The 15,287-nt window shown below is 35.1% G+C and overlaps 1 protein-coding gene across 17 annotated transcripts in view; it reads right to left on the bottom strand.

Moving 5' to 3' along the window:
- The window catches only part of RANBP3 (RAN binding protein 3), a 77,313-nt gene that overhangs the window by 38,357 nt on the left and 23,669 nt on the right, over positions 1-15,287 (bottom strand). For 6 of the 17 annotated variants that reach the window (XM_023496722.2, XM_023496725.2, XM_023496721.2 and 3 more), the window contains exons 3-6: positions 14,080-14,283; positions 10,383-10,550; positions 273-309; positions 50-136 (exon numbers count right to left, since the gene is read on the bottom strand). In XM_023496722.2, the coding sequence (XP_023352490.1) occupies positions 50-136; positions 273-309; positions 10,383-10,550; positions 14,080-14,283 (496 nt within the window). Of the gene's footprint in view, positions 1-49; positions 137-244; positions 310-10,382; positions 10,551-12,821; positions 14,060-14,079; positions 14,284-15,287 lie in introns of those variants that run through there. The other 11 variants (XM_023496726.2, XM_023496728.2, XM_023496727.2 and 8 more) reach the window with 7 other exon arrangements.

Below are 15,287 nucleotides of genomic sequence, written 5' to 3'. Positions count from 1 at the left end.
TAAATATATCCTCTCTTCTCATTTTCTGGGATAATGATACATTTTTTACCTGACTGTGATGGAGGAAATTGAGTTAATGAAGAAGTTCTTTCCCGTTTTATAGGAGGACAGTAATTTCCATCTTCTCGGTCAGAATCTGCAAAGGGTAATTAGAATTAGAAAAGGAAAACATTTATACGTTTGTGTGTGTGTGTGTGTGTGTGTGTGTGTGTGTGTGTGTGTGATCCCTTTAACAGATACTAACACATCCAATATCTGGCAGATTTCCTCACCTTCTCCATCTTCTGGACTTGAACCATCAGCGGATCTCTGAAACAAAAACATAACAATTGTAAAACAGATTTGCCCTAATAATCCATGTAAGTCCTAAAAAATGAATTATAACCTATTGCTCTACTAAGATCTATACATACACAATTATTAAAATTACATTCAGAATTTCAACTAGCAGTTTAAAGGATGATCATCACAATGAAACATTTCTGTCTGGCTTATAAACACACATAGACATTTTTTTATTAACCTCCCTAGATAATATTAACAAAATAAAGATTAGTCACCATTATTTTCATAATTTATAATGTTTTTGCTAACTGCAGTATTACCTTAAGAGGCCAAAAATATGAAAGAGTCTATTTTCAAAATCACTATGCCTATCCCTGAAATACCTACTAATCTCTGCAGAAGAGCCCAGCAGGCTGTATAAAAGGCATGGAATACTAACTCATGGCGCATTCCTAACAAAATAGTCTGAATCAAGCCATGAAAATTCACTCAGGTGAGAATTATGGGTTGTTGTTTTTTTGCCTTAGGCACAAAGCATTAAATTACAGAACCAAAAATCAAATTTATCAAATATATTCCAAGTAGATTACTTTTTACAATCTAATTAATTGCCAGAAGACATTAAATGAGAGCAAGATAAGAATTTCTTTATTCTGACTCCAGATCTTGAATTAAATCACTAAGTCAGCAATGAAATTGGCCTAATACTATTTTAAAATCCCTAACAAAACAAACTTTTCTCAAACAAGCCTAAGTGCTCAAGCACAAGGTCCTCTAGCTAGTCCTTTTTTGATACTAAAGCTAACTAAAATGCCATCTATCAAATTATGACCTAAAATTTAATTTAGGAGCAATAAGAATGTTGAGCTTTGAAATATTCAAGCAAATTACCAGGACTAAAAACCAGGTTTGGTTCAGCTAAACCAAGAGTAGTTTATAAGGAATGATATGATACTGTAGACATACAACCTTGAATTACAGCAACTTTCCCATCTGATTGCAACACCCACTCTGAATAACATGTTCTCTAATGGAACATCAGGCATCTTAATCCGACAGAATTCCAAACCATATTCTAGCATGATGAATATATAATACTGAACAAAATGACACAAATCACTGATGGCTAACTAACCCTATAGGAAAAATCTTTTTAAAAACTACTTCAACAACTCCCTGATCTCACTAATATCAGAGATACTTTCAATAGTACAGATTAAAGCCCATTCGTGTTTTGGGGTATTTCTTAATTTACATTTCTAATTTCTAATGTGCAGGAAACCTTCCTGAAGCCTTTAAAATATACTAGATATCAATACAGGTTATCAACTCCATTATCTCTCATTCATATTATGACTGTCCCAACTTTTTCCCCTCTCTTAACTGCCCATGTATATGACAAAAAAAAAAAATCACCATAAAATACATTTCAAACAGATTTTTATGCAACACTGGTCAACTGGGGCTATTAATGTACAGCATGAGAAAAGGCTGTCATATTAATCCCATTATTATCAGCAATAAAAGTCTGAGCTGCCAAACAAAAACATTGGTTACTTCTTGAAGGATACAAAGTACTGCCCTTTACAGAATCACAATCTCAGAGCTAGAGGAGTTCTCAGAAGTCATCTAGCCAACCTATAACTAACTAATCAAAGAAGTACTCTATAATTTATATCAAAGAAGCAGTTTCTATCAAGATATCAAATGAAGACTAAAGTCATTATCTCCTCTCAAGCAATCCATTCCACCTTTGACCTGCTAGGAAATATTTCTTTACCGTAAACTGAAATCTAAGTCTTCTCTCCTGTTATTATTTGTTCTGACTTTAGAGATCAAATCTAATCTTTCCTTCCCCATGAAAGCTCAAATACTTTTAGATAATTAAGTATTCTCTAATTTTTTTCTTTTTCAGGTTAAAAATCCTCAGTCCCTTAATTGTTCTTCCTATTAATGCTGCCTCGTACCTTTACCATCTGAGTCAATCTTATCTGGATATATGCCATTCTGTCAACATTCTTCCTAAAATGTGGCCCCATGATAGGATCTTAGAAATTAAAGCTAAAGAGGATCTAAAATGATCATTCCTCAACCCCTCATTCTGCAGATGAGTAAACAGGTCCAGAGAAAAGGGATTGGTCCAAGCTCACAGTTATAGAAAACAGAGGAGTTGGGGTTTGAACTCAGATTCTCTTGGCTGAAACCTTGGTTTGTTTTCAATATAATCTGTTGCCCTGGCTAAGATTTCTGGTGGTTCTTTCCTTTTTCAAACTAACCCATAGCTCTACATAAGTATCCTTCACTTCTTCTAGATACCTGACCAGGATAGAATCAATGTAGCCTCATATAGAATTAAGCTTCTTTGAGGGCCATATTTCACTCATTAACTCATTGAATTTTCAGTCCATCAAAACTCCCAGATATTTTCACATATCCAATCATTTGAACACTTGAAAGTTTTTTAACCTTGTGTCCCTATATTTGTCCCTTTTAAATTTTATATTCTTTTGACCCATTCTGAAGGAATGGAAAAATGACAGTATTCATCAGTAAAAGTGATCTTCCTTAAAAGTTCAGGTCTACTATTACCTCTCTACCTCTTTAAGTTCCAGTAGCTCCCCATTGCCTTCACGATTAAATTTAAAATCTTCTGTTTGGCATTCAAATTCCCTTGCCACACTTCTACTTTTCCATTTTTCTTATACTTAACCCCTACCCACAACTCTTAACCCCATGAACACACTATTTTGGCTTTCAGTATCTTCCACAGTATAGGTCCAGCAAATTTAAATTAATTAATTCCTACTATTTTTGTTCAAGTCAAAATGCATTGTGTTCATATTTTATTTTGTAAGGCAATGGAGAACACTGCCTTAATCTTAGATTTGGCTTGAATAGGGAATTATATAATTATATACTATATATTAATAATTACATATTAATTATTAATTACATAATTAATTACATAATTATATAATAGGAAGAGTATTAAGGCTTTGACATAAAAATGGATAGGAAAGAGTCAATATCATAATCATTAGGCAGCTATTTCAGTAATTCAGGTGAAGGCTGATAATGGTCTGCAGTGAGAATAGAGATATTATGGCCTGTGGAATACAATTTGCCAACAGGTTAACTATAGAGAATGAAAATTATATCTAGAATTGAAGATGATATCAAAATTAAGATCCCAGTAAATTGAAATTTACCAACAAAACTCAGCAATAATGTATATACTGGGGGAAGGCCAAGGTTAGTTGGGAAAGAAGAATTCTACTTTGGATAAACTAAGTTTGAGAAGTCAATGAGAAGTCAAACTTATAGGTGCAGCTGTCCAGGTCCAAAAGAGGAGGAATGACAAGGCATTTCTAATAAGACTTGTGATGGAGAGAGCTATCCACATCCAGAGAGAGGACCATGGGGACTGAATGTGGATCACATTTTCACATTTGTTGTTGTTTGCTAGTTTGCTTTCTCATTTTTTCTCTTATCTGATTTTTCTTGTGTAGAATGATAAATGTGGGAATATGTTAGAAGAATTGCACTTTAAATTGGATTTCTTGCTGTTTAAGAGAGGGGGAAGGGGGGGGAGAAAAATTTGAAACACAAGGATTTGCAAGGGTGATTGATGAAAATTTTTGCATGTATCTGGAAAAATTAAAAAGCTATTGATGGGATACAGTTTCTAGGGGAAATGTGGCAACAGCCCTCAGGCCACTGGGCTTTGGCAGTGCCATAGTTCCACAGCTAATGCTGGCTGTCAGATACTAAGGTTTCCAAGACAAATGGTGGGGTACTCTTCCACCTCCAAACCATAAAATTCAATTTTGAGGGGCATAATAAAAAAATTAGCATACCAGTGACATGAAGCACATCTCTCTATCCTTTTCTTATAAATTTATCTTCTCGCTCCTGGTTCTTTGCTAAATCCTTTTGGAAATTAGTCTGCTTCAATTGGCATTTTAAAAAAAAACTTTGCCCCTTGACTTGGATATGGGTTCAAGCCTGAAAATTCTTTTGAGACATCTTATGACACCAGTCTGTAACCCCAACCTTTTAGGATCTCCTTCTGAATCTCAACATTATTTTTATTTGGAAGGAAGGGAGGAAAGAAAGGAGGAAAGAAAGGAGGGAAAAAGGGAAGGAGGAAGGAAGGGAGAGAGGGCGGAGAGGAGGAGAGGAAGGGAGAAAGAAGGAAGGATGTAAATCAAATAAGGCTAGAATTATTATGCAGTGTGGATCACAGAATGACAATGATATAGAGCTTTTCATTTCCTATTATAACTTCCGTTTCTCTGCCATGGAGAATGATCTTCAAGCTAGGAAGGTTAGAACAAAAACAGCTAAAAGAATTCATGCTAAATATTAGAAATTAAGTCACCAGGTCCAAATGAAACTGCTGAGCCCATTGTCACTAATCTAAGATTGTAAAAAAAAAATTTTTTTTGGAGATATAAAACAAGAAGAAAAATGTTATCTTGATTGTTTTTAAAAAGCGTTGTCAAGAGGGTCAGAAGCTGCAAATTATAGACTAGTGGGAGTTAGGGTTAAATTAGGGTTAAATTTCTTTTAAAAAAATATATTTTTTATTAAAGCTTTTTAATTTTCAAAACATATGCATGGATAATTTTCCAACATTAACTTTTACAAAACCTGGTGTTCCAATTTTTCCCTGCCTTCCTCCCACCCCCTCCCGTCAATGGCAAGTAATCCAATATATGTTAAATGTTTTAAACGTTAAAAAATATATGTTAATGTATCTTAACTACTTAATGTATTGGACTACCTGCCAGCTACGTGTGGGGGTGTGGGTGTGGGAAAAGAGGGGAAAATTTGCAACAGAAGGTAAAATGCATGAGTCAATGTTGGAAAAATTACCCATGCATATGCTTTGTAAATAAAAAGCTTTAATAAATATATATATGTTAAATCTAATATGCATTATCTTTCAGTTAAGTCTATAGGACATCAATGGTACTGAAGCTACGAGTACACTGATTATGAGGATTTATCCTTTGACTCGTATATGGTACCAACTCAAGACTTAAACCCTGGGCAACTGCGACTGCTAGAAGTTGGAACTTCATATTTATACAATTATCTTGCTACACAAGAAAAACCAAATCAAAAAGGTAAAAAAATTAGAGTAAAAGTATTATATTGTAATCCACATCGAGTTTCTTTCTTTTTTTTGGCTGCAGCAATTGGGTTTAAGTGACTTGCCCAGGGTCACACAACTAGGAAGTGTTAAATGTCTGAGGCCACATTTGAACTCGTTCCTCCTGACTTCAGGGCTAGTGCTCTCTCCGCTGCAACACCTAGCTGCCTGGCATTGAATTTAATTTCTAAGCAAAACTCTAGAATATGCTAATACTATCTAGTATTTACATAGAGAACTTTTTTGCAAAGTCTTTGCAATTATCTCGCAATTTTCACAACAATAACCCAGAGAGGTAGAAGCTATTAGTATTTTATAGAAGAAACTGAGGCTAAAATTAAATAATTTGCCTATGGGAATGTGACAGAATTTGAACTCAGGGCTTCCTGACTCCAGACTCCAGTTACTTTATCCCCTGCAGCCATTTAGAGATTTTTATTTTTTTAATAAAGGAATAGTCTGTAAATATCTAGAAAAGGAAGCAATAATGAAATGAACAGATAAGGCTAAATTTGAAGATCGGTACAAGGTTGTAGATGTAAATTAGCAAGAGTTTGGCTTTTTCAAAGTCCCTCATGTTATGAAAAAGAGGGGAAACAAGAACTACTAGATCAGCAGTTCTCCACCACAGTTTGCCCACTGCTGGGCTAAATGTTATTACAACTAAGCCGATTCAGAACTGGTTGACTGGTCAGTTAAATCCAGAAAGTTTTCAGTGTGTCCAAGGATCTGTACTTGGCCCTAGGCTATTTGACATTTTTATTAATGACTTGGTTTTAAAAGTAAAGATGGCATACTGATCAAATCTGGAGATCACACAAAACTGGAAATAGTAGGTAAACAATCAATGATAGTCAGGACTGAAAAAAGATCAAGAAGCTAAAAGAACGGAGCAAATCAAATTAGATTTTTAAATTCTGTTCTGTATCTGTGTTTTTATCACTGTAGGAAACTCTTGATGAAGAAACTTCTACTTTCCAAGAAAATAAACAGTTGCAATTGATTTGTCCATGGCATTACTAATTCCAACATGAGTTCTCTATCTACTTATGCTAAGCTGCCAGCAATATAACAAAGAAATGTTTAAAAAAAAAAAAAAATCAATTTCACAAGCACAAAATGAGAGAGGCCTGTCTTAAAAACAATCTGAAAAATGTGGAGATTGTAGTGGACTGAAAGCTTGATGCATATACTAGGATATGGCATCTAAGAAAACTAATCAATTGGGAAAGCAGCTGGGAAGCAATGAGAGCAGCAAAACCATCCAGAACAGGGCATTCAATTATGGATGCATTTTGGAAGGACACAGTGATTATTGAAGAATCATGGAGGGCCTTGAATTTAAACCATAAACATTAGTTGAAGGAGGAGCTGTTCAGCCTAGATAAGTCAAGATTTGGAGAAGAGGTAAGGATGAGAAGGGAGAAATGAAACATGATAATTGTCTTTTAGATATTTAGGGCCCTTATCTAGAAGAGAGATTAGAGACTTCTGTTTGCTCCCTGAGTACAAAATCAGAAGCAATTGGGTAAAAGCTGAAAAGAATCTAGAATAATAAAAGACTAGACAGAAATAAATTTTCTAACAATGAGCACTTTTCCAAAAGTGTTCCTTCAAGGTTTGGGTTCCTATTCACAAGAGAACTCCCAAGTAAAAAGCTAGATGACCATTTGTCAGGTATATAGTAGGAGGATTCAGATATAGGTTGATCTGAATTTATCTCAGAGTTCACTTCCAAAGTGTGTACTTATGTACTTATTATTGTGATAGAATCACAAAAGGAGAGCAAAATTAAGGGAAATACTTAAGCACAGTGAGAAGAAGGATTAGTCAGAGGAATAACAGAACTATATAAATGTTAAATGCCATGGCAAGGTTGGAGTGATGCTTTTTATCCCATCCCTTCTTGATTTGTAATGAACATCTTTAGTACACCTAAAACTTCCTTCTCTAGCAATTTCAACATTTTCTTTGGCTTCAACTTCAAGACTTGGAAAACCTGTACTCATTCTAGCTACCTTCCCATTGCATCCTGCTATCTACACAGCATTTCCATTTCATCACTATTTATTCACAATGCTATAATTTCACTTCTTTGCTCTACATAACTAGTAAAGTTTCTCTCTTGAAAGTAATGACCTTTTTACTGCAAAAAAAGAAATGCCTTTTTCATTTACTGCTCTCATTTCTAATGAAATCAGAAAACCTGAATTTGAGTCCTGCTTCTATAACTCAACAACGTGATGCAAATTACTTCACCTTTTGAGATTTCAGTTTCCTCATCTGTAAAATGAAAGAATAAACAATCTTCTTTAAAATCTCTGCTCTGCTAATGCATAACAATCTAGATGCAACATTCTAACTCTTCAAACTTCTTAGAAGGTCTTGCCATCCCTTCAATGTAGCAATTCTCCCAGTTTCATTCTTCAGTTTTTGACCTCTAAACTGGGTAGGGGAATTCATCTATTTTCCCTAACTCAAACAAACAGTTCTACACTTCTAAATCTTTATAGTCAGTTTTCTCAACTTAGATTTTGGACTCACCCCCAGTAGCCTCTTAAGTTCTACTGACTAACTCAAACTCCCGAGTTTCTCTCCAGCATTGCTGGTTTCATTTTAATTCATTTAGATTTCATAAAATAAAATATGCACATGGGACAGAAAGCTGATTGTTAAACATTTACCAGCACACCCCGGTGCAGAGATGAATCTGAATAGCACTCCATCAGAGCCCAAAGTAAATTTATAGCAAGGTGAAAAAGGTACCCAAGTGATAACATTGTCTCAGCCCAGTCCAGATAATTAAGTTTGGAAAAGTTAAGCACAGAAAGATCTCACTCCAGGTAATAGCAATTGCCATAGCAATTAACAAAACTAAGGCATGAAGAGATTTGATCTGTGAAGGTAGTACATATATTGATAAAAATGCAAATCTTAAAGTATTGAAATATACTGTCTTCAACAGTTCATTAATTATCTCATATGTGTCTGCTTAGTTTCTCTAACTAAATGAGTAGTTTCCTAATGAAGAAATCATATTCTTTTTATATTCCCTCCACAATCTCACAGGAAGTATTCAGTATAGATTTGTCAAATTATCTGAACCAAAGTGATTGCTGACATCAATCATTTCATAAGCCTAGATTGCAATGAGGTAACTGAAATTAAAAGCAGTTTAAATAGCTCTTGATCTACAACAAAATGCTATTACACCTCTGTGCTTCTTGAAAATATCTGAGCTCTTCCGTGAAACAAACCGAAGGCTAAAATCAACTGAAATCTACAAATAACTATCTCCATCACTAAAGCAAGACCATGACAAAGAAACAGAGGGAAGCTATTGGTCCAGCAAACTGGACCAATAGATTCCCTATGGGGAGAAACTCTTCAATTTCTGTATCCCTAACTTCTAACACACAGTGCCCTGTACATAATTCATGCTTAATAAACGCTTGTTGAATTATTAACTACTTGGTACCTGAAGAAGGCTGAGTTGACAGTGAATGGACAAGAAAAACAGCTTCTACAATCAATAATGGGGAACAACTCTAGTAAAAACTATATGCTAATATATGCTAATACACATAAAAATTATCTAAAATTATTCAGCTGAAAGAGAACATTAAAGCTATTAAACTCTCCATTACATATAATAATAGGAGAGGGGAAGTGGGGCAGATAAAATGAAAAAAGGTCCAATTTTGTTCAACTTGTCGCTCTATATTCTATTTCTTTTCTACTCAGATTTCTCCTATCTTTTCCAATTCTCAATCTATGAGCTTATGTCCAATAATAAGTTTGAGGATAGACAGCATCACTTAATGCCCACCGTTTCTATCGAAAATTGAGTTATTTTAAGTTCACTTGCATCAAAGGAAGGTTTAGTAATATCATACCTTATATTTACGTAGTGCTTTGCTATTTTCAAAGAAACTTTTACATAGATCATCACATCTGAATACCACAATCAGTAGAAGCTAAAAATGGGGATTTTACAAATGAGAACACTAAGGCTCATAAAGGAAGTGACTTGCCCAGCATCACATAGCTTGACAGTGACAGAGCCAGAATTTAATTCCAGGGCTTCAGACTCAAAGGTCAATGCTTGGGAGAAAAGCAAGGTCTTTTCCCCTTTCAAGTTTTCTCTGGACACAAATAAATTAAGATACTCAACTACACAAGAGATTTTTTTCCCATTTAAATACTGGTAATTAAGTTGGTTCCCCTCCCCCTTTTTGGCTGAGGCAATTGGGGTTAAGTGACTTGCCCAAGGTCACACAAAACTAAGAAGTGGTGTCTGAGACCAGATTTGAATTCAGGTCCTCCTGACTTTGGGGCTGGTGCTCTATCCACTGCATCACCTAACTGCCCGTTAGTATATTTTTAAAAACAATTTTAGGAAGGAGGGAAAGAGGGGCTGTGTAATTTTAATATATGTGTGTAAATAAGTCCCTATGAAAATAACTTGCAATGCACCCTACCTATTCATTCCCCCCATCCCCAGCCCAACTATTACCTCCTAGTACCATTACTAAACTTTTCTTTCCCTCCTGAATTAGTCCAAAACCCCAGAGGAAGTTACTCTACCCCACTCTAGACTTAAAGAAACCAAAATGTAGTTAATTTATGTAAAAAGTACTTAATTTAAAATCAGTTAATAAATAAAAGAATAGTTCACCCAGATAATCACCCCTCTAACACTATCCTGGAAGATGGAGCATTATTAGCTTTCTAATTAGTTCAAAATTGAGAAATACCACTTCTTAGACAAATCATTATAACAACATTTGGGAAATAGTACTAACATAAAATCACGATATAAGAAAAAGACTCTTGAGAAATAATCATTTCTTTTAAGATGACACTATGGAATGCCCTTTCACTACTGCTAAGTTTTATCAGTCCTGAAAACTTAGGGAAAATATGCAGCGGTAGCCACCTTACAAGTTTCTTCAGTTGGAGTCAGAGCTTTCTCTGCCCAGGAACCAGTCGTAGCCCTGGGTGAATGAGGCCAGATTCTCTGAGATGGATTAGTTCCTGTAGCCGAATATGACTCAGATGTAACCTCTAATCCAGCATGAGATTGTAGACTTGGAAGGCTTCTGTCCTTTGTATAAAGGATGAAATGGCATAAAAGTAGTTTTATTTATTTAAAGAAAAACAACATCATCCTCCCTCCCTCCCACAGCACATGATGCCTTCTACTTGCTTAAGCTTGGGATAGAAAAGGCACTTGCCAATGGAAAGCCAAATTATCATGTCAGAATGTTACTCTTCAGCCTTGGTAGTTCATAATATCTAGGGCTACAAGAGTATTAGGAGTGGAACTGGCACAGCCCCCTATTCCCCAATAGGTCTCTAGGTTTTAAATGAAACAGAAATAAGAGTACCCAGTTGTTAAATGCTATGGAAATAAAGATGAGAGTATAAAAATACAACTTTCCACTCAACTGCCCAGAAGAAAGAAAAGGGCAACGATTTCAAATCAAACCCTTACAGAGGATCCTGAAAAATCAGTACTATTTGTAAAGAGAGTATCACTGTTAAGTTTGGACTCAAAAGACCTCAGCTCATGTCCTAGTTCCACCACTTATTAGCTGTATGACCTTGGGCAAGTCCCCTGTCCCCTCTGGGTCTTTGTAAAGTAAAGGGATTAGTTAGGGTCAGGTGTTCTTAACCTGGGACAGATTTCAGCAGATCCATTAGCTTGGATAGGGGAAAAAAAAGTGCATCCTTATTTTCACTAGCCTATACCTGAAATTTCTTTCAATTACTTAAAAACATTATTCTAAGAAGTGTGTATGTATCCCTGGATTGCTAGGAGGGTCCAGGACATACACATAGTTTAATACTCCCCATAATGGGTGATCTCTAGGGTCTCTTTTACATTTAATATTCAGTAAATCTGTGACCACACTTAGGAGATATCTAAAATGAATTATGAGCATTTTGTGTTTTTATTCTGCCACTATTTATTCTGACAATCACTGTCCACTGAAATGTGGACAGAAATGTCTTTTTATCTGCTATTTTATAAAAGAGGACTTACTAAAGACATTTCTGTTTTTTGGAATGAGGGAACTGGTTCAGAACACAGACACATTAACTATTAAGTTAAAAGCTGTGAAGGTTTGAATTAGCATCCTTTAATAAGGTAAAACTCCATAAAATCCATTGTTTGAGAGCTAAGGAAGTATTTGCATTTCAACTTCTGTTACAGGAATCAGAAAGTAAAAGATGCTTTATCTATCAAAAGTGTCAATCTAAAATATTTCAAGGTTTTTACATATCCCTAGATTTAGTCCTGGTCGATTTTCTCAATCTAATAAATATGATGAATTTTTGAATTTATCTTACTTCTTATGAGGTAGATAATGACAAGTCTTGACAACCAGGCAGCTGGAAAAAAGTTTTACTTAGTATTAGACCCTTACTGCCTAGTGGTCTGATTCACATGAACAATAATAATCATTTATATTTAGCAATATATAATAAAAATTCTATTTCCTCTGGTTTTGAAATATTCCCAATGTCAGGAAATAGAGAGCAAAATAAAGCATAGCCCAAGATGTCAGGACAAATATGTTATTTTCTGAACTCTATTCCATTAAAGAACTAAGATCTATCTTAATTAGAAGGATAAGTATCTAATCTGTGAATGCTTCAAAGTATCTGTAATGCCAACATGTCAAATGTAGAGAAGTTGTGTGATATGAACTCATGTAAGCAGTGGCCATAAGATCATAGGTTCTCCTGAGCAGATGGTCTTTTAAGCTGAGTGCTTTGAAATTCAAGTCTATTTAATATTGTCACCTACTTCATCTGGTATTTTAAAAGTTTAGGGTTTTTTTTCATGTGCAGTGAGGGGAGCCAGCTGGCCTGAAAACTGTGATGCAATCACTACTGACTGTATGCAGATACTACGACAATACCATTAAAGGGGGAAAGGAACACTTTTTTCTCACAACTCAGAAATGACCTTCAATCAACAGCTTCTCACATACAGGTTTCTTCACATGTTGATGCATCTTAGGATTCTGTCTCAGAATGTTTTAAAATAAAGTCTAACTTTGTTTATCAATGTTTATCAATGTTAACAGCTGACTGGATTTCTAAGAATCAGAATTTTTAATAACAGGTTCACAAGTTTCAGGTTTAATCTTATGTAATAATAGACATTCTCACATATAAGATTTTGAGGAAAGGGTCACTCTTTGGTGGGAGTGTCTAACAGGAGAAATAAACTTTGAAATATAAAAATTGTACAAAAATTATCTTGAAGATTAGCTGAAGTACCAACATTTCCAAAAATTAAACAATTTTTTAACTTTAATTTCAAAATTCTGATTGTTTAAATTATTTACATCTTGAGTCTTACCTATCCTATTCTTCTTGAGAACCAGGATGCTAGTGAAGTGTATCAAGATCCTGTTGGATGGATACATCTGTTGGACAAATATTATCTGTTCTTGGGAGAACAAGAAGATGCTAGAAAACTTGTAATTTATTTTTTTGTATACACTAAAGCCAAAGATGGAATCATGAACAATATGAAACCTAGAATAACTGCTTAGGAGTTCCTTGGCAAAAAAAACCAAATTTCTCCTGTTCATGGTGGTTCTCATAAAGTCTGTACTAGCATAGCAATCCTGTAAGAAGACTTGTCTAATGATGAAGCTAGTTTTTTAGGATTAGCATAAATTCACTTCGCTGACTAAAATACTCATTCTTAAAAAACTAGGTTTTGTTATGGGTCTTGGCATAGGATGATGATGATGATGATAATGATAATTTCTTTAGCTTCTTTCAAAATGCTGCTTCTATGTAAACATAACTATCTTCTCATCTTGAAAGTCCAAGTATTTGACAGTTATAGGTAATTTAACAATCTCCTTAGAAAACTATGTCTTTTGCACTGAATAAAATGTATAAAAGATAGCTTAGGTCAAGAAAGATATTGAGGAAAAATTCATTTTCTCCATTGAATCATATGAACAAGATATGAAAAAAGTTTCTACAGAAAAACTATTCGATTTTCCTCATGTAGAACTGTGCCCAACAAACTTCACAAACTTATGTTTTGGTTTAATTGGCTCTCTTCATCTATAATATAATCCCCAAAAGTCTTTATAAAAATGACAAAATTCATGTACATTCAGAGGACTCCTTTCCTTTTCTTGATCTGACTTTAAGTCAGCAATCTACCTAATCTATCTTGAATCAATCTTGTTTAAACTGGGTTAGAAAATTCCCCTTCTATCTCAAAGGAAGACCTGCTTTTTGGATTTATAAGGTATTCAAGAATAATGTTCAAGTACAGAACAAAAGACAAATGATAAAGAAAGTGTCTTAATTTTATTTTGCTACCTATTTCTTTCACGATTCATTGATGAAACAAGTTTCTATGGATATACTCCATTAGAGAAGTCTGAATTTAAAGGAAAATTAATTTCTGCTGGCTTTTTATTTAAATAAACTAGAAGGAGCTGAATAATCTTCTGTTATTTTCCTCCGTTGGCATAACTATTAATTATTCTAGGACTTGGATCCAAGAGAACACAGGAAAGGGGCCAGGGAGTATACTCTAGGTTGGGATATCCTGAGCAGTAGTAGTACTTGGGTAGATTTGAACTTACCCCTGCCAGTTCTTGTTGAATAGAAGTAGGCTGGGCTTCAGAAGCGGGAGTCGGAGAAGCTCTGGCTGAGGCACTAGCGGGAGTGGAAAGCTCTAAGACATGCTCACCAGCTGACTCTGTGTGACCCACACCATGGTGGGGGGACTCAGCCTTCCCCTGAGGCTCCTCTCCCGAATCCGACAAGCCTTTTTGCTCTGCAGAGGACTGGGAGCAAAAAAGACAATTTTCCTTCAATGCACAAGCTGCAACATGGGGGAGCAGTTGTCATAGTGCCAGGATATCTAAACCTTTTTAATAATTTCTGCCGATTACTGGGAGGAGCTGCTCCAGGCAGAAGTACCAATGAGCAAAAGCACAGAACAGGTTTAAGAACCTGTTTAAACAAATAAGATTTTCCAAATCAATAGCAGAGAAAATAAACCAATTTGGATCTGCTGCCAATTTGACTCTGCTAAAAGTTCTCAGATGGGATCTAGTTAATTTGGGTTGATTTTCAAAATTTCCAACAAAATCCTCATACCTGACAGATATCTTGACAGTTTTCTATAACTAAGGTAGTGGTAACAGAGTGGATAAAGCATTGGATTTGGAGTCAGAACCTGGTTTCAATTCTCTACTAGCTCAGGTGGACAAAATTATATCTATAAAGTCTTTTCCAGCTTTTTTTCCCTTCGGTTTGTGGCATTCAAAAACAAAAATACAGGTGTTTCCTCCCCTCATTCTTGATTTTGTGTGACTATTGATAGAATCTAAGTGAAATGAAAATGTGTATATATTGTAGGTATAGAGAAAGCTATTGAATTTAGGAAAACAGACCAGTAAAGTTCAGCAAACCAATACAACCAAATCAAGTTGGACAAAGGGTTTAACCTAAGAACCTGTAAGCCCTCTTTCCTATGCTTTTATCATGCTTTGAAGTAGGGCACCTGGATTCCCAAGGAATACCTTTAAACTGATAATACCACCAGTAGGGAATAACAATTTCATGGACCTTTATCCCAGACTTGTTTTGCAGGAGTTCTGTACACAATTTTCTGACTGAATTTAGACTTGTTTTCAAATATCATTAAATCTAAGAATCTCAAAATTTGCAAAAACACCCTCAATGTACACAGTCCAACCTATACTTAAGCAGAAGTCTCATCAACAATATTCCTAATATGTCTCAATTGGTCATGCAATTTCCCTTGACATACTACCAGTGAGAG

Source organism: Sarcophilus harrisii, chromosome 1 (assembly GCF_902635505.1).
Source record: "Sarcophilus harrisii chromosome 1, mSarHar1.11, whole genome shotgun sequence".
Classification (NCBI taxonomy): Eukaryota; Metazoa; Chordata; class Mammalia; order Dasyuromorphia; family Dasyuridae; genus Sarcophilus; species Sarcophilus harrisii.
The sequence above is the reverse complement of the archived record's forward strand: the minus strand, read 5'-3'. Positions and strand labels throughout refer to the sequence as shown.